Below are 26,503 nucleotides of genomic sequence, written 5' to 3'. Positions count from 1 at the left end.
TGGATCTGCAGGTTCACCGGGGTCGAGCACTAATCTCAACACTAATTAACATTTAGCTTGTGCAGGTCATCACAATAATTAATGCAGAGCAGTAATGGGGGGGGGTAATAAATGGTGGATGGGAGGAGAGGGAGTAAACAAAGGAGCAGACGGTGTTTTTATTTGGTCTCCGATGGAGAAGCATGAAGTATTGAAAGGGAGAGACTTGAGTGTCTTCCCACTAACCTGGTAGACGGTGATAGGGTGGACACAGTGGGAGGCAGGGGACGGGACAATGGGGGGGGGGGGGAATCTGGCAGAAAAGGATCCCCAAAGTGCCCAAAAAAATAAAACAATTGGCGGATTAAGAAAAATGATGTCAAGACACAGGAAAACAATGAAACTGAATGACCCCTCCTCCCTGGAGGAGGCCCTGCTCCCATTTTCTCTCCTCCCTCATCCTAGCACGACAGAGGGAGGAGAGAAAAGGAGCGCAGAGGGTTAAGGTGTTTCGGGACTAGATGGCGAGTCATTTCACGGCGAGTGAGGCGAGGGACACGAAGCTGCGGTTGGCATCATGATGGAAACATGACGTCTGCCGCGTTTCTCCTCCAACCTTCCCTTTGTCTCCAGCGCTGGGAGATAAAACCAGTTCTGCTCAACAGCCGTCCATCTGTCCACACACACACTCCCATGAGCCCCTTACCTTCATCCAGCCCGCCTTGGGGAAGAGATGAGGAAAAGAACACGCAACGGTGGCTTCTTATCTGAAGTGCATGCTGAATATTTATAGCACAAGAGTAGAAAACCTCCCATCTTTGACGGAAAGACGGAAATTCTGCAATGTCAATAAATTCAAACCCGTGTATCATGAAAATATTTGTAAAATAGGAAGGAACTCTGTCAGTCGCGTTTGAAGCAGTTTTATTTCTAGAATCGCCGCATCCTTTGACAAAAATTAAGTATACAAGATATCCTTGTAATAAGTTCATTTATGTGTATAGTTTATCCTTAATTTAAAAGGAATGAAAACACAGCAGAGAGAAATCCTTGGGTTGAATCTCAGACCAGGCGCTTCTTCACTGTGATGATTGGCACACGGGAGAAGAAATTCAAAATGTACTCAGATACAAACACACCGCGACTCTTAAGGTTATAGTATAAGTGAGTAGTATTCTTCATAGAGGCCTGGACAGTTTTATAGTTTTGGCGTTAATTAGTTACTAATTTTATAGCATTTATAAACTGGAATTGTATCTGTTAAAAATATGCATTTTTTACTTTGGATCTCGCTAACACACACCCTGGAGTTGCAGGTTTGGAATACATGTCAGTACACATGCAGAGAATTGACAGTTTAAGCATCGGCACCTTTCAATGACAGTCAGAAACCAAAACCAGCAAAAACTAGGATCATCTCTACCAACGGCCGTTTAGATTTCCTGACCCGCGCCGTAGTCAAAGCGCAATCCGCCTGACAAATAAACCAGCCAACCAGGAAAATCAGAAACAAACATGGGTGAGAAAAATAACATTATAAATACTGTAGGTGAAGATCGAGGTCAAACCAGCGCCGTCTGTGAAGCTCAGAAACTGTCCTGACAAATGTCCGTCTCTTCTTCAGGCCTCGTTCTCGGAGAGCCCATCCAGCAGGAGCCTCCGAAGCTCCTGCGGGTCAGTGACGGGAAGAGAACAGGCAAAGTCCTGACAGACGTAGGCTGTGGCAACGCCACCCTGCTGGCGCATGGAGGACAGGACGGGCAGACGCTGGCTCAGGAAACCGTCTGCGTCTTCGTCGGTGAGCATCAGGACCTGCCAGGGAGGCGAGAGAAGACATAGTTGATCATCTCCCACTATTTGATGTTTGACCAGCGATCGTTAATGACGTCATCTCGCTGCTCTTCTTCTTCTTCCAAACACATAATTTATTGTCTCGTTCGAGTTCATGGTGGGGGTGTGTGTGTGTGTGCGTTGGCTGGTGGGAGCAAAGCGAAGTTAAAGAGGGTTGCCCCATCTGCCCCCCCCCTCCATGCGAGTGCTGGTGGAATTGATAAAAGAAAGGAAGAAAGGAGATGCGGTTTGTCGCAGGAGAATAATTATCACCGCAGCGCACGGTCGATATCCCCGTTCTCACACGGGCCTGCTGGTCCGACACACCTGCATCTGGGAAGCGTGGCGCCCAACAACATTTGATTCATTAGATGAAACGTCAGGTTGTGCTAATTCTTTGTCGTCCTCTTTTTGACCTGAATCTCGACTTCGCCCGTTAGAGCAGACACTTCCTCCTTTGTTCCTCTTTGGACTGACAATCAGCATTCACCCATACCATCACGTAAATCCATTGGCATCATCCATCCCGTGTGCTTTTGCTGTCCTTAATGAATGCCCAGTGATCCATTCAAACATTTGAAGCTCATTTGGGGCGGTCGACATCTGCACCTTTAATGCCAAGAACCTATCAGAGCCGCTGAAAAACTCCACTGCTCTGAGGCCGCTGCTTCTTTTACTAAACGTGCTGCCTGGTAAAGATAAGACCTCCTAACGAGACGAAGGGATGCTCTTATATCGTACGTTACCGTAACACCTGCTAGACACAGTTCAGGGCATAAATAACACCATGCACAGGACTCAGAGAGGGCTGCAAACATCCAAGACAGTTATACACACAGGGAAGACTAAAGCTAAGAGCTGTGATGGACTGTGGTCATTATGGTGTGTCTGTTGCTATGGAGACAGGAAGAGGACTTCCCCATGATGGCAGACCTTTTCATTTTCTTTTTTCTTGTAAACGTACGCGACCCCTCTCTGGGTTTAGATCGCATGCAGACATGACCTAAGCGTTGAGGTCACGCTGCAGCCTGTCTGTCTTACAGCAGCGCTGTCTGCACGTGCGCCTGGGGACCGGACACGGCGGAGCACGCGCTTGTTGGATTGATGGTAAAAATGAGCAAAGGGTGAGACGGTCTGTGTGAACGTATATACGAGGCTGACGTGTGTGAGGCATTGAAATGCCAAGTGTGTGTGGTCTTGTAGGACAGTTGGCTACACATGACAGCATGGTGAAAGTCCCACAGGGTGAATTCCTTCATACAGTGTGCAACCTGGAAACACACACACACTAAATGTCCCTATACTGACAGCTCCTTCCCCCTCTTGCTCTCTCATCTTGCCAAACTGGATGAGCTCAAACATTTTAAACAGAACAGTGTGTACCTGTGCTGACAGTCACACACACACACACACACACACACACCTTCAGAAACACTTTGAATGTTTCCCTTTCCTCTGATTCGGTTCCAGCTGGACTCCTAGGCTGCCCACCATCAACGAGGTGGAGCCTATAAAAAACCCACAACAACACACCCACACACACACACACGCACACACACACACACACACACACACACACACACACACTTTGGAGAGACTCTGTCATACCTGAGGAAGAGCGATGATGGTGGCCGTGGAGACGGCTGCACGCAGCCAAGCATGAGGAGATTTACCTCCTCCATCTTCTCGCTAATTTGTCTGCCTAAAACACAGACAAACGATGGAACCCACTCGGTCATCATAACAACCTCCCATCTGGACCGCCCCGGGACAAAAGCAGACGCACGTTTAGGCTCGGACAAATGGAGGGAGGTGGTGCTTTTGGGGCCACATGAGGTGCACAGATTTTTGGTCAAGCATCAACAAAGACTCCGCCATCAGCTGCATTTGTTCATCTTAGTATTTGCCGGGGGCGGGGTTACAGTACGGAGAAATGAAAGACGAGATCTCTGGATGGACAGCTTGCCAGGACACAATTTGGACTTTTTGTCCATTGATTATTTTTCCAGCTTTTAATACTAGTTTACTTTTGCCTCTTGCTGCTCTCCTTATAAAGCATTATTCTGCTGACTGTAGGAGAGTTCCAGCATCCAGGTTATTATATGATATAGCATTCTCTAACATGTTATACGTAATGTAATATATGCACAGATGGCACATTTATCTCAGGAAAAACCCAAATGAATGAACAATAATATCATTTTGTGCATGTCAGAGCCGACACACGTATAAATAACGCTGTGAACCTTTAGTGGGACTAATGAGAATATCATGATGGATGGTGCGTGCACAAAGTCTTGGATCTTGTTATGGCGCTGCTGAATAACGGGAGCAAAACAACAATTGTTGCATTTACGTTTTTGTTTTGTGCACATCCTTCCCTTCGACCTGCATGTATAGCTGAGCAGCAAACTGATATTCCTTTTTCCAGACCTGCCTGTGATACTTTGTCTCCTCAATGAAAAACAAAAATTCAAAACCACATTGTTGAATACGATGTGTCAAATTCCCTCACTTCATGCAATTCCAATTCAAAAACACTTTTTAGAAATAAATAAATGAATATACGCGAACAGGGATACAGGGTCTTCTGACCTGGGTGAGCCTGTTACAGTGGTTCCTTCTGTGCAGTGCACATAACAAAAAGTTGTCATGCTGGGCATACGTTTTCAGCTGGCAACTAAATCAGCAACATCTGTAGTGACAGTCGAGGATGCCAACATGCCTCAGGATATTAAACAGCTTCCTTCAGCAACCATGCCCCGACACCAACAGCATGCGCCGTGTTCAGGTTGCATGTCCAATGAAAGGGGATTTTAAATTGTAAGTACATCGAGTACCTGAACCTGTCAGATCACAGACTCCCTGATACCATGAGAGGCGTTTCACCAACATTTAGTCACCCAGCAGGTATGGAAGTGAGACGGGATGAAAAAACAAAATCTGTTCTCCATCTGATTCGTCACAGGAAACTGTAAACTTAGGCTGGTGCAAAGTCACCGACTCCCAAATCATGTCTGAACCTGTGATGAGCTGGAACATGAGGGTTGTGAGTTCATACTGTGGAGGCACCCACATTTTTTCCTGCAATGACAATGGATGTATGGGGAGATCTGTGCAGTTTTATAGTAAATGCCAAAGCACACAGTCAATGAAGCTCCATTTATGGTGGTAGCAACAAATGATGAAGAAAAAGACGAAGGAACGATCCACCAGAGGAAATGTAGCGACAATGAGAGTAGTACCAGGAACAGTCAATACTGGAGATTCAATATTACACCATTTGGATATTTTAGCAAGTTTTGGGGGGATCTTTATGGAAAATTTTTAATATTTCCCACAAATATCCATAATGATCTATCCATAAGTTACAATGCATCCATTTTGAAATGTTCCTTCTAATGAATAAGGGAAGTTTGGACTGCAAGGTCAAAGGTCAGTGAGGCTGCCGAGCTCTAATCATCTGCACTGAGCTGAAACAAGCACTAGTTAGCTTCAGATGAAGCCCTGTCTCCTTCCTCTAGTCCTTCAGTGGGCCATTCGCTCATACTTCCAAAGCTGTCCCTCGTCTCTGAGGTCTTGTTAGGGATTCACAGCCGTATCGCTTCAGAGAACTTTCAAAAGGACCCTCTCTTCTTCAAGGACATGGCCCACCCTTAGTTCTCTTCTCTCATTTATCCTCTAGCTCTTTCAGCACCACTCTCTTCCTCCTCACGAGGGAATGCATTCAGACAACGTAGAAGGACACTGGTGGCAGAATAAATGAGAAATGTGTCTTACTTCCACTCAATGCCTCTTGTTTCCCGTTGTTTATCAGGTGTGGTTTTAATCGATGCACCAGGGCCATGGTGACTTGCGTGTACCCGCATCTTACAGCATTCATGCTTAGTCTACTTTTCAACAGCATGCATGTAAATGTGAGGTTGATGCCAAATATTAATAATAAAATACAGAATAAGTAATTGGACAACTCGGCCACTAGGGGTGCATAGGTAAGTGTGTTCCTGGAGTCGGCACCAAGCCGAGACATATGAGGAGGAGTCAGTCAAGAAACGTGTGGTTGGGTTGTGGAGGACGACGGGCATGGGCAGAAATGGAGACAGATGGCAGAAGCAGATCTGCTGTGGTGAAATCTCACAGGGGGGGGGGGTCCTGTATGACCCTTTGTTAACATCCTTTCCCGGTAACATGCATTCACTGAAGTGCACTCCACAGCAATATCAAAGCTACGTGTCTCCTCCGCTATCGTTGGACTAAGACAAGAAGAATTACTTTGGTAGTAATTTGCTATAAAAGCACAGCTGAGGCTGATTAACAAGCAGCCTATACAAAAGAGAATTCACAACGTGAATTACAATTCTTGTAAAATATTATCAAACTCAAAGCACCAAACACATAAATCTTACACCAACAGGATTCCATTATTTGAAAAACCAATTAAAATGCTTTGCTTCTGCCAAAGCTCTTCCGGGGGGGTCCCCAAGGTGTTCCCGGGCCAGCCGAGACACATAATCTCTTAAGCGTGTCCGAGGCCTCCTCAGACACCTCAGCTGACTCCTTTCGATGTGGAGGAGCCAGGGCTCTACTCCACGGACGAAACTCATTTTGACTGCTTGTATCCGGGATCTTCTCCTTTCGGTCACGACCCAAAGCTCATGACCAGAGGTGAGAGTACGAAGGTAGAGCCTTTCGGCTCAGCTTCTTCTTGACCACGACAGACCGATGCACCGACTGCATCACTGCAGCCGCTGCATCAGTCCGTCTGTCAATCTCACGCTCCATCTGTCCCTCAATCGCGAACAAGACCTCAAGATGCTTGAAGTCCTCCACTTGAGGCAAAGACTCCCACCAACCCAGAGAGGGCAGACCACCTTTTTCCGGTCGAGAACCATGGCCTCGGATTCGCATGGTGTTCTGGGACAGTGCCTGTGGACTGGCAGACCCGGGTGGTGGTCCCCCTTTTCAAGTAGAGGGACCAGATGGTGTGCTCCAACTACAGGGGGGTCACGCTCCTCAGCCTTCCGGGAAAAGTCTATTCCAGAGTGCTGGAGAGGAGGATTTGACCGCTAGTCGAACCTCAGATGCAGGAGGAACAATGTGGTTTTCATCCCGGTCGTGGAACACTGGACCAACTCTACACCCTCCATCAGGTGCTCGAGGCTTGGCGGGAGTTTGTGTTTTGTGGATTTGGAGAAGGGGTTAAACTGCATCCCTCATAGTATCTTGTGAGGGGGTGCTTTGCCGAGGGCTGTCCGGTCCCTATACGATCGAAGTCAGAGCTTGGTTCTCATTGCCGGCAGTAAGTCAAACTTAAGGTGCATGTTGGACTTTTTCAGCAGACCGGTCAGAGCTGTAATTGATTCATGTACGCAAACGTGCTGGGATGAATGGTGATGCACCAAGTGCTGTGTTGGATTTAAGTCGTAAATAAATTAAGTGGTGTGTGTGTGTGTGTGCGTAAATCTCATTCAGTGAAAGTAGAGCACGTTGGCCTTGAACCAGAAAAACAGCAGAGGGGCAAATTGATTTAAATTGGATATACAGTATATCTGCTCTTAGCTACCTAATGTTTGGCAGAACATCATCCTCTTCTTCACTCTTACCGCTTCCACTTATCTCAATAAACATCCATTGATCTTTACTCACCCTTAATGCTTTTATAAGTCTCCCTCTTGATTCCAACATAAACTTAATCCTTTATCTTTCTCCTACTGATTCCCATTCTAGACGTCCTAAACGTCTTTTATCCGGTTTATGTTATCTGTTAATAACTAAAACTCTTTTTCAGATTTCCACTAGTAGCTAATCACCAATCATACATTATGGGATAACTCGATCAATCTTTTAGCACATAAAAAGTGTGAAAATGATCAAAAGCAGAAATAACAACAGTAAAAAGACACACCTAGATGCAGCTCAACAAACGCGCTCACCAGAGGGGATGGGAGAGATAACGACCCTTCACCTTATAGATGCTACTGAGCATTTATCAGGTTTTAGTCAGTCTTATTGCCTTGGTGGTGTCTGTCCTTTCTTTGTTTTCTGCTCCAACAGGAGTAAAAGTATCTGGACCTTCTACCAGTCTTTTATAACTGAAGAAGCCTCTTGGATGAGAGGTGAAACGTCTTCATTCAAACTTGAAAAAGTCCAGTTGATTCTTCGTTTTTGCTCTTCGTGCTGCGCCACCAGAATAATTTTCAACGTACCCGAACATCGCTGATGTCTGCCGGTTAAATGTCATCCACTTTTTTTTTTTTGCCTTAAAACACTAAACACTTACGTTTACATTGCTGATGACTATTTTCAAATTAGGGCTAACCATGACATCTTCTCCCATTCACGTGATTTGCACCAGAAAATCAACTGAAACAACCCTGAAAACAACCTGTCAGACCATCCCATGTACCCGACAAACAGAAACATGTTGAGCCTGGTCTTAGCTGGGGATGATGGTAAATAACTTTACAGCCCCTTTAAAATTGATCCCGCCTGGTAATGGCTCCATCTGCTCATCGTCTCTCTGTGGGGATCTGGAATGGTCTGCATGTCGCTACAGCCACAACCCGATAATGCACCACTCATCTATATTTCAGCAGGACTATGTTGTTTGTATCTGTGTATATCCATTTAATGTGTGTGTGTGTGCGTGCGTGTGTAAGACTAAGAGAAACAGCACGAAGGGAGAGATTAAATGCCGCTGGATAAACGCAGCTTTAATTTACTGATCTAATTTGTGCTACAAACTGGCATCATAAACAGAACTGAGTAAGCAGTCTCACACGGGGTGTGTGTGTGTGTGTGTGTGTGTGTGCGTTATCTTAATCAAACCCATATGTATGAAACAGTGTTTGGGCATGTCTTGGTTGTGCTGGCACATTTTATTACATAGAATAATGATTTCCCTCTAAATCATTCCTATGGGAGAATTGAGCAGGTTAATCCAGGATGAGATGAAGCCCTTTCTTAAAAGTATCTGAAAAGGAAACAATGTGACTAGCAGATCAAATACAAGCTAAAACTATGGACATTATGTTTGTTCAGTTTCTTTGGAATAACCTGAGACTCATTTACTTAAATCTAGCCAGTTAAGCAAATGCAAGAGGCCATTAAATCAATGAGCTTTAGTGTCAGGTGGAATGCCATTCCAAGTAAGGTAGTTCAAGACAGGAAGCTCCTTGGAATATGATGTTAGCAGATGACATTGTGATCTGCAGTGAGCAGGTAGAGGAGAATCTAGAGAAGTGGAGGTCTGCTCTAGAAAAGAGAGGAATGAAGGTGAGCAGGAGTAAAACAGAGTACGTGTGTGTAAATGAGAAGGTCCCAGGAGGAACAGTGAGGTTACAAGGAATAAACGTATAGAACGTAGAGGACTTCAGGTACCTCGGGGTCAACAGAGCATAGTGATGGAGAGAATGTGGAAAGGAGGTGAAAAATCATGTGCAGGCAGGCTGGAACAGGTGGAGGAAAGTATCAGGTGTGCTCTGTGACAGGAGAGTGTCAGCGAGGATGAAGGGAAAGGTCTACAAGACACTGGTGAGGACAGCCATGATGGACGGCTTAGAGACAGTGGCTCTGAGGAAAAGACAGGAGGCGGAGCTAGAAGTGGAGGAGATGAAGATGCTGAGGTTCTCCTTGGGAGCGACCAGGTTGGACAGGATTAGAAATGAGACAATAAGAGGGACAGTGAAGGTTAGACGTTTTGGAGACAAGGTCAGAGAGACCAGACATTGATGGTTTGGACATGTCCAGAGGAGAGACAGGGACTATATCGGTAGAAGGATGCTGAGGATGGAACTGCCAGGGAACACGACTAGAGGACGACCCAGGAGAAGAGACATGGACGTAGTGAGGGAGGACATGAGAGTGGCTGGTGTTGGGGAGGACGATGCAAAGGACAGGACTAGAGGTCGACCCAGGAGAAGAGACATGGACGTAGTGAGGGAGGACATGAGAGTGGCTGGTGTTAGGGAGGACGATGCAAAGGACAGGGTAAGAAACATTTTATTTGATTTCCCAAAAAGTGTCTTGTTACTTTCCTGGCTCTGGTAGGAGCTGCAAGGGTTGCTAATTAACACATACAATCCCATTCGTTTTTAAAAACAAGTTCAGAAAAGGTGATTCGATTCATTTTTCATTCATCAATCTATTTATGTCTAACTTAAGACAAAAAATGAGCATCAAGAAGTTATGTTATTCCTGTGAACGACATTGTCGTGCTGATTAAAATTAAAGACTCAAACCTCTAAGAAACATAGAAATGGGATGCAAAACAACAGCAGAGTTAAAATGTCAACCTCATAAATGTTTGGAAATGACTTAAAATCAGCGATGAAAGGAGGAGAGATCAGACAGACCAATAAAGGCCCTCAGCGAACACCCCCGACAGGTCAAGATCACCTCCGTTTGGCTTTTCTGTATTTACTAGTCATTGCTCTTTATTTTACAGCACTGCTTTAGAGACCAATGGCACCTTTTTTTTACCTTATGTGGTAGGAAGAGGGAGTTGACTGTTGCTAGAAGACTTGTGGTATCTGGGGAATCCCTCTGGCCACAGATCACAATCTAAAGAGGAGGATGGGAAGATGGAAAATATTAGACAATGACAGAGATAACCAATTGATTATATGAAGAGCGTAAAATAAGAATAAGGCAGCATGTGTAAGAGGAGCGGCGAGGAGAAGAAAGTGCTGGAGGTCAGTGCTGTATTTCTAGCAGTAACAAGGGAGGCAGGTGTTTTCTTGGAGATTGCCTCACCCCGTCTCACCCCTGAGCTTGTTACTGTAGCCCCCCTGTAGCCTCTGCGTGTCATAACTGACTGGCAGCAGGATAACTATCCCCCCGCTCTCTGGTTCTCCTGCTGTTATTTCTTTCTCCTTTGATTGCAGAGCATGGCTAAAAGTTTTCTAAGGGTGTCAGAGAAACTGCGCTGAACTTTGCCGGCATGCTGCTTTCAGGATAACCGAGACTGCTAATAGCTCAAAGCCGATTACATAACTCAAATAAGCCATTAATGCGTGACGGCGGTTGAAAAACAGAGTCCCAGAAATGAAATGTACATGAATGCAGAGGTCAGATAAATGAAATGTGTTCAAGCTGAAACCTTTACTTTAAGCCTATAATTCACTTTAATCATGTGTCAGGATAATTCGACCTGTATTGGTTCAAATGTGTGCAAAACAAATTAAAAAGTTTACCAAACAATTATTTAGGAACTGCTTAGAGGTATTTCTGTCGGCCATTTGGTTTGAACCAGTGTGAGTGTTTCGCTCTCCGTATATAACAGATTCATTTTTTGCTAATTAAATATAAAAATAAAATTGAACATTTTTGTGCAACTAACTGACTGATATCATTTCTCAGCAATAAGAGGAATTTCCAACATACAAGTACATCTATAAATAAGGAAATGAAATTTCAAACTTGAGTCCTCGCTGTACAAAAACATGCCACCACTAGAGACGAAACAAAAGTGTTGGTTTAAGCAATTGTTGTAGTTGCAGAAAATATCCCCGGTACATTAAAACAATTCTCTGGATCACTGGGGGGGGGGGGGGCAGTCTCCTCCACTTGCATTGCTTCAGTGAAAATATTCTGCAAAAAGTGAAATGAGAAAGCATGAGATGAATAACCTGCTTCAGGGTGTAGTGCTGGGCCATGAGAGCCCGGACCATCTCCGGCAGAGCAATGGGGGCCTTTGCCAGACGATGGCCGAAGGCTGCGAGCAGTCGCTCACACCTATGGAGCCACTCCTGTTTTCCAGCGTAGTGGGACAGACGCAGGAGATTGGATGCCGACACAGAGTTAGCGCTGGGCTCGGCTCCATCTTGATCTGAGCAGCACAAGCAGAAAGATATGCAAGAGTTTTACAACTACCTGCAACACAGATTTATTCCGGCCCCCACGTGGCTCAACATGTAGCACAGCCTTTTGTCTGCAATATTTTGTTAATCTGAACAGATTTTGGGTGTTTGTCTGCATCGGACTTCCTTCAAACGGCTTCATCTGGTTGGCAGAGCTTGACAAAGCTTCAGTCATAAATAAGCAAGGTGCATCTTTTAAAACTTGATGGAGCATAGGTGTTTCTCAAACAATACCGTATGGCAGCTGGAGCCAAGCCTTTAGGCTGGCAGTCCTCAACATTGAATCTACTTTTGCAACGTGGCATTACATTTCAAAAAAACGACTTGCTAACATTTCACACGGCGTGACTCAAAACGACAACAGATCATGTGTCTTTCATGACACACAAATCATGAAACAATCGATCCCTCTGGTATAAACCATCTGATTTTCCATTCCTTCCATTACACAACCGTGCCAGTCTGTCAGTGTGTGGTGCGATGTGACGGGACGAACAGATGATCTCACGGTTCAGCCCTCTTAAGTGATTGGTCCTTATCTTTTATCTGTGTCCAATAAGAGCCTGGAGGTGATCTTCTCATAACCTATGACCTCATTACGGTTGAGTCTCACAGCTCTGGTGCCCGTGTCTATGAACGTGTGAGTGTAGCATGCAAGTGTGTGTTTGTGTGAGAGAAGTTGCTTATACTATACATCTACTATGTAATGCATATACTGTACAATATCTTTTAACACGTATGTATTTATAATCACACATGGATTCATGTGAATGTGCCTGAAAGAATAGTTGAATTGTATGTACAATATTAAATAAAGTCCAAAAATCAATTCTCACATTAATCGAGGAAAATAACTCTCGTTTGCGAAATAACTAAAAACTTTGTTTCTCATTATTATAGTAATCAATTATTAGAATATTTTGTTAATTCATTACAAAATGTTATTAATATTCTGTTTTTTTAAGTAGTTTTTAAAAAGGACATATTGAAATAAAATGAAATAGCTCTGATTTTTTTATTACATAAGTGGAATAAAATAGTTGAAATATTTTTTAAATAAAAAAGTGGCATAATATAGTCATAATAAATTTTTTAAATGCGTCAAAAGTGAGAAAATATATTTGAACAAACACAGCTGATTTGTTCTGCTGCCACACGGTACTATACATCATTTTAACAGTACTGCTCCAGATAAAGCAGACACTGGGAGTGTGGCGGCCGGGCGGGGTAATCCATCCTGCAGTGACAGGCATCCACACAACCACATTCACACTGCCGCGTCGTAGCATCACTAATGGGCTTCAACCTTACGTGAGACAGAGACAATCCTCTCGGATGAGAAGCCTCTCACATGCCAGCTCTGATAACACACACTGATATAGCAATGCTGCCAACACACACACACCTTTGATATGTCAGCAGTTCTTATAATTATCTGGGGTTTTTTTTCCATGTTCCCCAACTCCATGTCTGTCTCTGAGGCGTTGTACGACAGCAAGAGCTGACCCCGAGTTGGAAGTCATGAAATTGTCCTAAATGTCTTGGTATGCTGACGCATTAGTTCCTTTCACTGGAACCAAGGGACTAACCCAACTTCCAAAAAACTACCCCAGATCATAATAATCCCCGTCCACCAAAATTTACATGGCCCAATACAGTCAGACAAGAATAGTTATCCTGGAAACCACAAAACCTGCACTAGTTCATCAGATTGCCAGATGGAGAAACCACGTCCACTGTTCTAGAATTTAGTGGCCGCCTGCTTTACACCACTGCCTCACCACTTGCATTGTGTGTGTATTTCTTATGCTGTGTCTCAGACTCTGACCAAAGGAACAGGTCAAGTCTAAAACACAAACATGATATTAATGATGAAATATCAGTTGAGGCAGGGGCGACGTTTAAAAGTACATTTTACATAACAACTACTAAGTGGGTTTATGTAGTTTAAAAATGAGTTTTTCTCTCTCTGTTTGGATTCCAATCCTAGAAAAACCCAAATTAAAGATAATTGTTCTGCCCTTGAAAGAAAAGAGATGCATTATGCAAAATGAGAAAAGGATGGGTCTACTAACAGCACATAATGTAATATAAGTATAACGCTGATCACAGATGGGAAGAGCATAGAAAAACAAATTGGGGAAGCAAGCTGTTAAAATAAATGGCTGTTAGATGGATTACATCGAGAGTAAAAAAGAAACGCCACAAGCCACCAGTGGATCCAGATTGGAAACTGGTCTGACAAACCAAAAGCAAATGTCTGCATCTACATGAGCCGTCCGCTCCTCTGGACCATCAGGCGTCACCAGTAAAGGAAGCGGCGCTATGTGCCCTTCAAGGTCAGACCTAGACCCTATATTTATAGGGCTGGCTTCACTACAAACAATGTAATTAATGTCCACTTCAGTTGCGGGTGAAATGTGACTTTCACCCGCAACAAGTCCAGCACAAAAAGCTCAACGCATGGAAGCGGATTTTATAAAAAGACAATAAAGAAACCGTAAAATTAGATTAGATTGACAATTTAATCAAGATCCGTCTGTAACCTTTTGAGTTATCTTGCTAATTGACAAAGAGACAGACCGACAGATAAGTGCCGGCAAAAACATTAGCTCCTTGGCGGAGGTATAAAATACAGTTTTAGGATGAAGATGGAAAATTCAGCAGGTAAAAAAAAAAATACTGACTTAAGATGTACGTGAAATGCCAAGAGGCAGAAGGTAGATGTCAGATTTCCTCTGTACGACAGTGAAGCTTCAATCTGTTGAAGGCAGATGAAGTGAGAGGCAGAAGAGAGACAGGTTTGACAGGTGCGGTGATCAAAGTGGCTGAAAAATCAGAGCATGAGCCTTTGAGTGCTTTTAATAGCGCGGTGGCTCGACTTGAGTGAGAGACAGATAAACTTCACTGGAGGTGGATATGGGCGGTCAATAGGCGTCTGCTCTCTCCTTTGATCCTCCATCAATTCATCTATTCTATCTTTGCCAAACGCTTCCCCGGCGGTTCAAGTGTTTCGAACTGGCAGTGACATTAAAGCACCTTCCTCTCAATCAAAAATAAAGATATAAGTATAGACTTCAGATTGCCAGCCACTACTTGCGGTGATGTGTCGACGAGCATTCAGCAGTGGCCCTGATGATATGAGGTTGACAAGAAAGCTCCTCTATCACAGCAATCATCCATGAACTAATGTGACCATCACCTGCCCTCTTTGCAGACGAGCCGATCGTGTTTTATTAAGTGCCATTTCCTATGTTGCGCCATCGAGGGCTGTGCCACACAACAGTGAAGCATGGGACCAACAAGACGGACAGACAAAAAGAGAAAAATAGAGAGTGTTCTGAGGAGAAAGTGCAGTTAATTTGTGCTCCTTCTTTCACCCACTTTCTTCCAACCACAAATCCAAGACTTATCCCGAAACACCAGATTCGCAAGAGTCTCAAAAGGAGAGTCTGGATGAAACAAGGTCTCTCAGGAGATCTGAGGAAGAGGAGGCAGATCAGAGCGAAGGCCACTAACCCAGCATCCTCCACTGACTCAGTGACCGGGGGGAGGAGTTAACTCTTGTTGTGTTGTGTGATCTTCCATGCATAAAACCTCCACCAAAGGAAAGAGCTGCCTAACATGAAGCTTATGAAAGTGGTGGGCGGTGAGAGATTTCACGATGCACATATTTATTGCATAATTAATGAACCGCTAGAATATTTCAGACATCTTTAGAAACTGGGGAAAACAACATGCAGCCTATTGGAACTGCAACCGCACCAACAGCCTATTTATTTCATGATGGATGGTAATGTCGGTCATGAACACCATGAAGTCAACCCTAGGTAGATTTGTTATCGACAATAAAAGTTCCATAACTTTTCTTGTGGCTGCAGTATGAGGTTAATTTGTCTGAAACTATGGTTTCTGATTAAATCCCTGCATAACTAATAACTTTCCCAGCAGTCTTTGCTGAAATCATTATTAATGATTAGTGACGAGTCCCCCAAACTGACAGGAGCCAATAATAACAAAATGATCGCTTCTATGCAAAAGGGTTTGGTACAAGAAGAAAAAAAGAGCTCTGGACACACTTATTTGTCTGAAACGCAATTCAATGTCAAAAAGTAAGATGGATAGACGCCCTCTGGCTGTAAATTAAGTGGGAACAAAACAACTCTGTACTCTCCAACCAACCTCTTTACATTACATTACCTAAGTCTTAAACAAGGGACAGTATCATCAGTAACAATCATTAGTGCCATGAGTTATCTTTAAAGGTCTAGACTGCATTCACCCCGAACCTTCTTTCAGTTGCAGCAGCACAGTGCTGTCACTGGGGTCGCTGCAGAAGTAGCCTCCACCATGCTCATCCCAGAACAGCTCATCCTGTCTGAGCTGCAGCTCCTCAGCCCACTGCAACCACTCGGTCTCTAGGGTGGCCTCGTAGAGGTCCAACAAGCCACCGGCGACGAAGGCATAGTCATCGAGGAAGCCGGAGATAGGGGGAGATCTGGAGAAAACAAACAACGGGAGGGAAATTGGAATGAGGACGTTTTCATGAAATATTAATTGGAAGATCAGTGTGACAATTTGTTGTTGGTAAACTGGTTCAGACTGTTTATACAGCATATACTTCATTTTGTCTGAAGATCAAACCATGCTAAGAAGAAATGCTATAAAGGATGAAAGACCAGCCAGAAGAAAATGACTACATTATGATACATTCAGCAGCACAGGTTAAGGATAATTCCCATTTCCATGTACATACGACATAGAAATATTTAGATATGCACACATAACCGAGTGCAGTCTGTCACGAACGTTTTCAGAATATTCAGCACATCCAAATAACAAGACCTATCTGGTCAGATCATTCATAACCCCTCCAATTCCCACGATGACACCCCGCAAGGATCAGTGTGACAGGACACATGGCGACAGAAAGCCAGATAGTGCTAGGCCAGGCAAAGGTAGCAGTCAAGAGGCTGAAGGAGGAGGAGGCTTTGGATGAGAGCAAATGCATGAGGACTTTGAGAGGTTGTGAGATCCATATCTGGAACTTATATCTTTCCCAGACAGACAGATAATAATAATAATAATAATAATGCTTGATTTTATATAGCGCTTTTCTAGGCACCCAAAGGCGCTCCCACTAAGACTTGGAAACGTTGTTTGACATTTTAGATTTCGTTGTAAATGTGTCGTCATATTTATAATTTTATGGTCATCCATGGTCTCAATTCGAGAAGAAATAAAGTTTTTAACTCTTTGAAAGGGCATGCTTGCATTCAGATGTAATCAGACTCAGCAGCAAGAGAATAACACGACACTGTCGCCATTATTTCTAAAACGATTTTTTTTGCCCAAACTGAACAGTTAGTCTTAATCTACAAGTATTTTCTCTAAATCTAATCCAGGCTGCTACAGATGCTACTAACACCAGCCACACCAGCAGAGCGGGAAGTGCAGTCAAAGCCATGCGTTGTTCTGACGCTTTAGAAGAGTTTGTTTTTTTGCACCAAGAGCAAAACGGCTTCATTTCTGTCACTGGGAACTGTCAAACAGACACGTTGTCTGGCTGAGGCGACTCCAGCCACAGATGTGGCAACGAGAGACAAGGGTTGAAGAGGGCATCACTAACACATAGAAAAGTAAAGGCCTCTTCATGCACACCTTCAACAGTGCGTGCTAAATGACTCTTTTCCCTGAGAGCAGAGATAAAACACCTTGTCAACCTCTCGTACCCGAGCCCTGTGAGGCAGCTTTATAATAATAGCTTCATAATGCTGCTCTCATGCACCAACTACTGTCCCTCACTTCTCCCTGAGTAATGCTCCAAGGAAGAAACCTGTTGGTGAGTCACAAAAACACATCGACTCCCCTCATTTTTACCACAGTAGCGACCTTTGCATTAGAAAATAAATTAACACACCAGCGAATGCCATAGAACGGGGGTGTCAAACTCATTTCCTCCAAGGGCCACATTAGCATTGTTTGCCCTCCAAAGGCCAAATGTAAACCGTAACACAGTAAAAAATGTAACTAAATGTAATGTCATTTAATGTAAAATAAATGTAACTACTCCTTAACATGCTGTTAAATAACTTTTTATTTTTTATTTAACTATTTAGCCACCACAGTAATTACAATTACAACAATCAGTTTTGATATCAGTTTTTGAAAATGTTGTAACTTAAATATTGTTAGAGATAAAGCCATACTGTAAATGAGAAAAATCATAAGTATGAACCAAAGTTTGCGATGGGAATAAATTAACACATCTAATAATGTGGAAAAGTTCCATTCAAATGCAATCATCACGGAGGAACAAAGATAATCGATACAAAATCAAAGCAAAACCAAAAAGCCACCACCTTGTCTCGTCATGGACATGTGCAAACCAAAAAAAACAACCGAAGTGGTTGATAAAGAACATTCCCCGAGTCAATGCCGTGGAAAAGACGGCACTTTCAGGATCAGCACTGGACAGCCCCATACATAGCCGACTACCTATGGAGCTGTCCAGTGCTGATCCCGAGCGCCATATGTCGCCGGGGTCAACATTTCAGAGGAGACCATTTAAAAGCCTCCCCAGCACGCCGTCTGTTCTCTCTCTTGCTTTGAGCCCATGCATTGTTAGTCTGCGAATTGTGCTTGTGATGACGAGGAAGGTGAGTTGGGGAACCCTGTACATTTTGTACACATGTAGGGTACCACAACATGATAGGGGTTTATTGCCACTGCTGTAAGTTTTATTTCATTAAATTTGTTGAGATGACAGAAAGATGTTTTGTTTGTTTCTTATTTTTGTTCTCCTTGTTTCTTTTATTTGGCACAGCCCCCACAGATCCTCTCCTCCCCACCCACGTGTTTCAACTCATAGTTGTTCACCTGTGTTTCTTTAAGATTGTTAATAAATGGTATCTGGTTTATTTCGACACGTCCTGCGTTGAGCTTTCCTTTAGCGAGGGTCAGCCGGTAAACCTCTGGTGGGGAGTAACCCGGCTCAACCAGCACAGAAAGCACGAAAAAGGGGGCCTATTCCCCAACAGTAGACCCACTCCTCTCAGCATCATATGTAAACCCATCCTAGATGGAATGTAGATAGATGCTACAGGAGGCATTAAGTGACTGACCCTTGCATATAAGGCTGTTATAGCAGTGCATGTTGCCATATTCGTATTTATAGGACCTTCATTACTATTAAAAACATATGTGACTGAGAAATCAGAGCATTTAAATCTCAACTGCAACATTATGAAAAGTCTCTCCTTACATCTGCTGCACCTCCATATCGTCTCCTCGGTAACAGGATCGGAGGATGGTCTTCCGCTCAGCATCCCACAGGTGCTCCTTTAAGAAGTTGCCAGCCTGCACCGCCCTCTCCAGCAGGACCTTGTCCCCCAGCACAGCTCCAACACGGGCATAGGCTGACAGCATCAGACCTGCAGGGATGAGTGGGATGATAAGGTGTAAAACTACGATCACATCCTCTCTGAGGGAGCAGTTTCTGCTTAGTGACATTCAGTCTTTGAAGCATTTTTGCTCCACTCATTCCCTCCCTGTTTCCTCTCCATTTCCATTTATTCCTCCACCACTCTTTCGAGCGGAGTATCAAAGCCTGGGGAGCGCACAGCAAGATCTTCAAAGCGTTGGCAAGGAGGGCAGGTGATTCGTGGAGAGGTTTTGTCATTAGAGAGAAGGGTCTTGTGTCGAAATGGAGATCTCAGAGGCTCATTACTTCACTGACGTACGCTGCCTCGAGCCATCAATCCTGAGAGCGACAGCTGTGGCTGTGTGAGTCCCTTTGCGTACGGGTGTCGGGCTCTTTGCTCTGATAATGACCTGTGCAGATCTGAAACGACCAACTTGACAGTCAGGGGTTTATTAAATTGGCATCACCTTAATGGGAAGTGACAACGAGTGACCTGCACACATCGAGTATTGTAAAGATGACGACGATAAGCGGAGGCAGAAACCTGACCGTCAGCTTCCAGACTACATTTTGCTCATAACAAACGACCTTTGGTGGGGGCAGAAGACAGGAAGGAACTCAGGAACATTCTTACTTTGAGGCGACAGCAATAATCACCCTGCCACCACGCCGCCTGGTTAATCCCTATTAATCTATAGGACATAAAACACAAAAACTATCCAGTAGCGATGGGACGTTTGACACTGAAGCTCCGAAGCCTGTTTCACTGCATCAAAGAGGACTGGATTGAAACACTGTGTCGCAGTCTAAAGACGTCACAATGACAACACCGGTGAGGTGACTGGTTTGGCAAAAATCATCATAAATAGACGTAAAATAATCCCACGTATGGGAACATTTCACAATGTGATATTCACATTCATCGCTAAATGTCTCTCTGCAATCCTTGTTAAGATTTGTATTTGGAATTAATACCTCCTCTATGTTGGGGAATCTTTCACGAGAGGATGCAATTTGACCAAAATCTTGTAAAGTGTTGCACAAGCACAATCTCCTTATGCACATATTCACGTGACACGAGGAAGTCCTTCAGAATCATTCTTACAGAAGTACTTCTAGTGTTGAATTTGAATCTTTTTTGTCATATTTGTTACAATGCAATCATATTATCTTAATGAAAAACAGGAAACGGTACACGATCCAAATCCAGGGATGTCCTTGTGATTATTACCACCAAACTGCATCAGAACTTCTCACAAACCCTCAGTCATAACTCCAAAACACTGAAGATTAAATATCTGTCATATCAATATAAATCAATAATTCCAAGTAATTGAAGGACAACACGCACTTTAATGTGTTGACAATGAGTCTCAGAATGAAGACACGGCTGCTTCAGACTGACTTGGTTGCTTTTGCGTTGGAACGGGATTCAAGACGTGTCAATCATTTGCAAATCCATAGCGGCAGCTGGCCACTAGATGGCACTGGTACGGTCTGTATTTGAAGCTTTGAAGCATCAAATCTTTGCTCAGCTCAATCAGGAAGAAGCCTCAAATGCTTCATCGGCCTTTCTCTACTATTTAGACTAAACTTGCCTCTCAGGAACTACAAATACAGATTAAACATCCAGTGAATGTATCGAATGTCTGACTCAATTAAGGATGTCTTCAAACACCTACCACCGAGATACCTGTACCATTAAAATACGCTAAATGCACACGATGATGGTTGCATGTCAGTTGTATGGCTTCTCTATCCCTCACCGTTCCAGGAAGCCAGCATTTTGGAGTCCAGGTGAGGTCGCGGTCGATGCTTCCTCACTTCTCCCATTCTGGCTCTGGCGGAGGCCAGCAGCTCGTTGACTTTCTCGAGGCTGATGCCAAAGTGAGCAGCCGTTAACTCTGCCGAGTAACGCACAATCAGCACATTCTGGCCCTGCAGCTCCCCGTGGGGGTCCTGGCAGCAGACGGGACCGGGGACAAGAGGGTGATCCACAGAAATGAACTCATACTGGCTGCAACAGGGGGCAATGTTAATGCATAGGTTTCATGCCTAGTCCTAATAAAGTGATTTAATAGTCTGTTTTACTCTTATCTACATGATTTTATACATTACAGCATGAATAATCGTCCACACAAGCTGCACTACTGTGTCTGCCTGATAGTTAAAATGTTCCCACCATTCATCTGTTGAACTTTTCATTCCATCAATACAAAGTAAATGCAACAAAGGAATTACCTGCTCTGGAGCGACATTGCCCTGCTCCTTTACCCCGTAGTGGTGCATCAAGACGTCGGCCTGCGTGGCAGATCCGGCGGCTCCCTCCACCACATCCGGCAGCAGTTCCCTGACCTCTGAGGCCGTCCAGACGCAGAAGGCTCCCTCGCGCTTTTCTGCTCCCCCGGATGCCGGGACAGAGTCTGCGTCCTCGGCGCTGTAGAAGCCCCCGGACTGGTTCACCCACCAGACCAGAATGAGGAGGACGTATACATCAATTAAAACAGATATGTAGCCATACCAGCATTGCATGACTATGACAGTAGCAGTGTAGGCCTCATAAAACACACCGCCTGGCCCGATGTTGAAATCACATCAATCTGTACGTAACCAATGAAACTTTATCTGGTTTGATTATAGATATCATTTAAATCCCGTCATGACCCGTACACAGATAGTCATGAATATAACTTGAAGAGTCCACCAAAGAGGCCAGTTACTGGACCGATTTGAAAAATGTACTGTAACTCAATCAAAAGGAAAAACGGGTTAACCCTCGGAGGAGAGCAAGGGTGTAAGAGTCCCTCTCATAAAATGGCTGGGTATCCGTCCTGGGCTTTTATTCCTTCTCTTTCTCTTTAGCTCAGCTTCCAACATAGGCTGGCATTTTTTCGATAACGTTCCTTATGCAACCCTCGGCAGAATAACACAAACAAACAAACACACAAACGCCTCAAGTCGGCTGTGGAAAATTCACCTCGTCACTCAGGTCTCTGGAGACATAGCGCAGAATGTCCTTAGCCACATCTGCAAAGAGCTGCTCACCCGATACCTGGAAAAGTAAGACAAAGCAAACACACACCCCAGATTAGATTCATGATTAAACCACAAGTTAACCATGTCATTCGTCAGCATGTGAGTGGGTGGTGCGTCAGGATTTTATTCTGCTCACATGGCCAAATTGTGTTTCCGTCACATCATAAAAATGTACTGAAGATACTGAGATTTCAGGTGTAATTGCTGCATCCAAATTGGAGACAATCAATTTAAATTGATCTTTAAAAAAAGCAGCACATTTTCAGTGGCTCCTGGTAAAACCTGCAAAGGTGCGTGCCACGACACTGTAAGCCACTCCTGGGGCGCAAAACAAATGTTTGCAGAGTCTCACATCAATGATTTTCACTGAAGGGGTAAAATGGCAATTAATCACTTCGATAGGAGGGAGACAGCATGATGGAGGGATACCCTGAACTATACAAAAAAAAAAAAGACACACACGACACACACACACACCTGAGACGCAGTTATGTATGCTACAGCCAGCTGAGCCTGGTCGTACAACATCTTTTCAAAGTGAGGAACATGCCAGGAGGAATCTGTGGAGTATCGATGGAAACCCTGCAGAGGAGAGACATGAAGACAGAAACGTTGTTATTAACCAATAATCAATGCTGCCCTTGATGTCGCAGAAGCCTGTTTCCTGTCCTGTAACTTGTCAAGCATGTCTGACCTGAACAAAAAAATAAAAAAGCCAACTAAACCTCATTGTTTTCATATAAAGAGAGGCACAGTGCACTGCGGGTATATGTGAATGTTTATTAACACGTGATCTACGTGTTAATAAAGTTTTCTGATTCTGATTCTACTCCCTTCACTATGGCTAATGTCTACAGCCTTTATCAATTGATTCAAATCTTTTTTTTAAATCTGAAAATGCTGACAAACGTCTACCGGAACTTCCCTTCGAGTCCCTTTGATCGCAAATCACGTATATAAACCTGTGCCACGTGGTCGTGGATGCCTCCGAGCGCCATCATGCGGAGGGTGTGCAGGGCCATCTGAAGAGCCTCAGCGCCATCCGAGGTGGAGCGATTCACACACCAGTAGGACATGAGGAACATCAGGTTCACTGCGGAGGGAGGGAATGATAAACAGATGAAGAATACTCAGACGTATGTCCACCTCATGCAGCGCGTGAGGAATCTACCTGGTGTGGGGAACTTGGGAGCGTCTCTGAAGCCACCATACTCTTCCTCGTAGGAACCGGTCAACTGCTGCAAGCAGTGATTAGCGACATCGGGGGCTAGCGGAGGACTCTCTCCTGGGTTTGCAAAGACAGCGGTGCCTTTCTTTAGAGCTTCAATGATCCGCTCTCCGCTGGACTCCAAAGCAGAACGATTGTTTCGCCACTGCGGATCATAAGTTATGATGCATCTTACTGGGAGCAATCAGCAGCCGTATCGTTAGCAGAAGGCTATTTTAGTCAGGAAACAATGTAAAAGTGTTGAAATGCTAAAGGTAGTCAGATTTAATACGACCTGAATTCACTTGTTGTAGTTTTTTTTTTTTTTTTTTTTTAACATTCAAGAAACGTCAGCTAGTTTATGATGCTGGTTAGGAATTGGAAGGGAAACTACTGGCCTTTTTATTTTACTCTCCAACTACAAAAAGAGGATATAGCTCTTTGTATTTCCAGCTGTACATTCAACACAAATCATTTTTATGCATACCTTATGTAAACCATTGATGTTAGCATCCCCACATAAAGTATATATTTTAAAGATAATAAGCATTCACGTCCTTTTACATAAATCTTTTTGTTTCAATGGAAAGAAGCTTGTTTGAACGGTGGCCATCTTGTCTGGAGCACGGCTCGCTCCAGCAAACTTTACATGCATGTTAACTGTATGATATGGATGCGTCTTCTCACGTCGGAATTTTATATTTTGTGGTTTCCGTGGAAAACTGTTGCTTTGGAGTCCTCGGGCAGGTGGTGGAGCTGTACATTAGCAAACTTCACACAAAGTTTCAAGCCCACAAACCGCCATCTACAGCACAACGGTGGTAATGGATAAACTGTATTAGGCCAAATGAAATCGTATTCCATCTGCGAGCGCCACAAAGATAAGCTAGAATGCTACAGGTGATACAACACCTGATCCATGATTCTGGTGAGAACGGTTTTGAACCCAGGCCTCCTTCCTTGGTCTCTGGGAGGGAAGTAGGTGCCTCCAATGAAAGGTCGCAGGTCAGGGGTCAGCCACACACTCATAGGCCATCCTCCACCGCCACTTGTTGCCTTTCAGCAATATTTAGTCATGAGAGAGTATTAGCGAAGGAGAAAAAATATCAAAGAGGATTGTGTAAAAAGCCTAAATGTAATAAACAGAACACACACCTGTACAAAGGTCATGTAGACCTTGTCCACATCAGGTCTCTCTTCTCTGTCCAGCTTAATGCAAACAAAGTTGTCACTCAAGATTTTCCCAATTTCGTCATCTTCGAAAGACTCCCTCTCCATGACATGACACCAATGGCACGTTGAGTATCCCACTGAGTGTCAGAGAAACAGAACGTGTTTCAGTCCAATCAAAAGAGGACGTTCTGAGTCACGTGGAGCCGAAATAAAATTCCTTTTACCACCACGTGAAGGGGAAACTTCCCACCTGACAAAAATATTGGCTTGTCTTCTTTCTTTGCCTTCTCAAAAGCATCTTGTCCCCATGGATACCTGAAACAAGTGTGCCATTCGTCTGCATTTGACATTCTATGAGCTCTCAGACGTCTGTGGAGTAAAGACACTCACCAGTCAACAGGGTTGTGTGCGTGTTGCAGGAGGTAGGGAGATCTCTCGTGGGCTAACCTGTTGGTGTGTCTATGAGAGGGGGCTGACGGCCCTTCGCCCGCCGACGTCATTCTCATGAAGGTAAGGGCGCTGGGCAAACAGACACATTCATGATTATAGTCAAAGATCGTTGGAAACTCGCTTAGCAAGTCTGTCATACGATGATGCTACAAGGTAAGGCAAAATGTAAAGAATAGCTACAGTCCATTCTGATTTGGATGCAAAAAATCTGTACATTAACTTGATTGGCAAGATGTACTATTTGTTAGCGTGTTTGGAATAACTACATTAAAAAAAAAAACAGGTTTGACAGCACAATATAAGAGTTATTACAAAGACAAAAGTAGTCACTTGCTGATTTCTGCAATCTCTAAATTCCTGCCTCAGGAAATAAAACTTCTGAAATTACAGAACATAAATACAAATGTGAGAGCACAATAACAAGAGGAGAAAAGGTTTACTTGCAATCCTCACTTCTACAATGCAGAGAGAGAAGGGAGCATTTCGTAGTGCTCGATTATCGCAATATCACAATTACCGGTACTTAATTAGAAAGTACTTATACATGGGAAGCTCTTCAAGCTTTCAAGCGTTTGACAGCCCATGAAAGGTTTGTGTCCAGCTAGATGAATAAGGTTTAGTTTGTAGTATAAATTTATTATTTTTTCTAACAAAATCATTTCAAATCCATTTTAAGGACAGATTTTTTACGCGATACCCGACATGCATGTCTGAGCTTGCATTATTTCAAACAAAAATATGTAACATTTCTGCATTTCACGTGACGTCATGCTAAACCTGCGCATAGCTCATAATAACGAAGCTCATAACAGCTGACGCACCCACAGTAGCTGTCATGCCGAATTCCACTTCAATATTCCTTTTTTTAATGATTTTCTTATGATACAATTTCCATACCTCGAAAAAAAAACTAAAAGTAGAGATTACAACATTTTAGAATTAGATCAAACGGTGAAATTCGGCCACAAATAGTTAACCATAACTTTGATTATTGGTAAAATGTATCCAAACAATGAGTTCAAACTAGCGACTTTATCAGACAGTCCCCGTGCATGTTGGCTTACACACCCACGCCGAATTTTAATATTAGGAATTAGAACTTTATTAATGATTTTTATGACACATAATTCGAACTGGCAATAGTTTATCTCGGATACATGTTTATTTGAACGGATTCTGTCATTGAGCTTCGCCTAACCTCTGAATTCGACCGACGAGGACACATTTCACCGTTTTATGTGCAAATTGTTAAATTAACGCAAAGCACGTTTGCTGAAACCTGTGACGGTAATGCATAGCTAGCGTTAGCAATGCAGCTGCAACCTATTAGCCGTGGTACCATTACCCGAGATGGTGGGCTTGCTGCGGATGTCGTAGATACGCTGATTTGACGCTCGGCGGGTGGAGAGCTCGTCTAAAGGGCCTCCTGTGAGCTCTAAAGCTCTGCTGCTGACCGTCCGGGCCGCGAAACGCTGCAGGCTGCAAGCTCGTAGGCTCCAGGCGGCTGCAGCCAGACGTCGACTGACGCAGTGCGAGTCTTAACAT

The 26,503-nt window shown here is 43.9% G+C and overlaps 1 protein-coding gene across 1 annotated transcript; it reads right to left on the bottom strand.

The window, feature by feature from the left end:
• Nucleotides 1–886: 886 nt before the first annotated feature.
• Nucleotides 887–26,503, bottom strand: LOC137915812 (spermatogenesis-associated protein 20-like). The gene is made up of 16 exons (XM_068758932.1): nucleotides 26,304–26,503; nucleotides 24,899–25,027; nucleotides 24,759–24,823; nucleotides 24,491–24,645; nucleotides 24,248–24,391; nucleotides 23,300–23,501; nucleotides 23,091–23,221; nucleotides 22,606–22,710; nucleotides 22,070–22,144; nucleotides 21,334–21,546; nucleotides 20,859–21,051; nucleotides 18,934–19,102; nucleotides 15,959–16,167; nucleotides 11,439–11,638; nucleotides 10,291–10,371; nucleotides 887–1,791 (listed from the first exon to the last, which is right to left on the bottom strand). The coding sequence occupies exons 1-16, from the start codon at nucleotides 26,501–26,503 to the stop codon at nucleotides 1,600–1,602; spliced, it is 2,463 nt and encodes an 820-aa protein (XP_068615033.1). The 3' UTR covers nucleotides 887–1,599.

Source organism: Brachionichthys hirsutus, unplaced genomic scaffold (genome assembly GCF_040956055.1).
Source record: "Brachionichthys hirsutus isolate HB-005 unplaced genomic scaffold, CSIRO-AGI_Bhir_v1 contig_876, whole genome shotgun sequence".
NCBI classification, from domain to species: Eukaryota; Metazoa; Chordata; class Actinopteri; order Lophiiformes; family Brachionichthyidae; genus Brachionichthys; species Brachionichthys hirsutus.
Note: the sequence above shows the minus strand (reverse complement) of the source record. Positions and strands in the feature narration are given on the sequence as shown.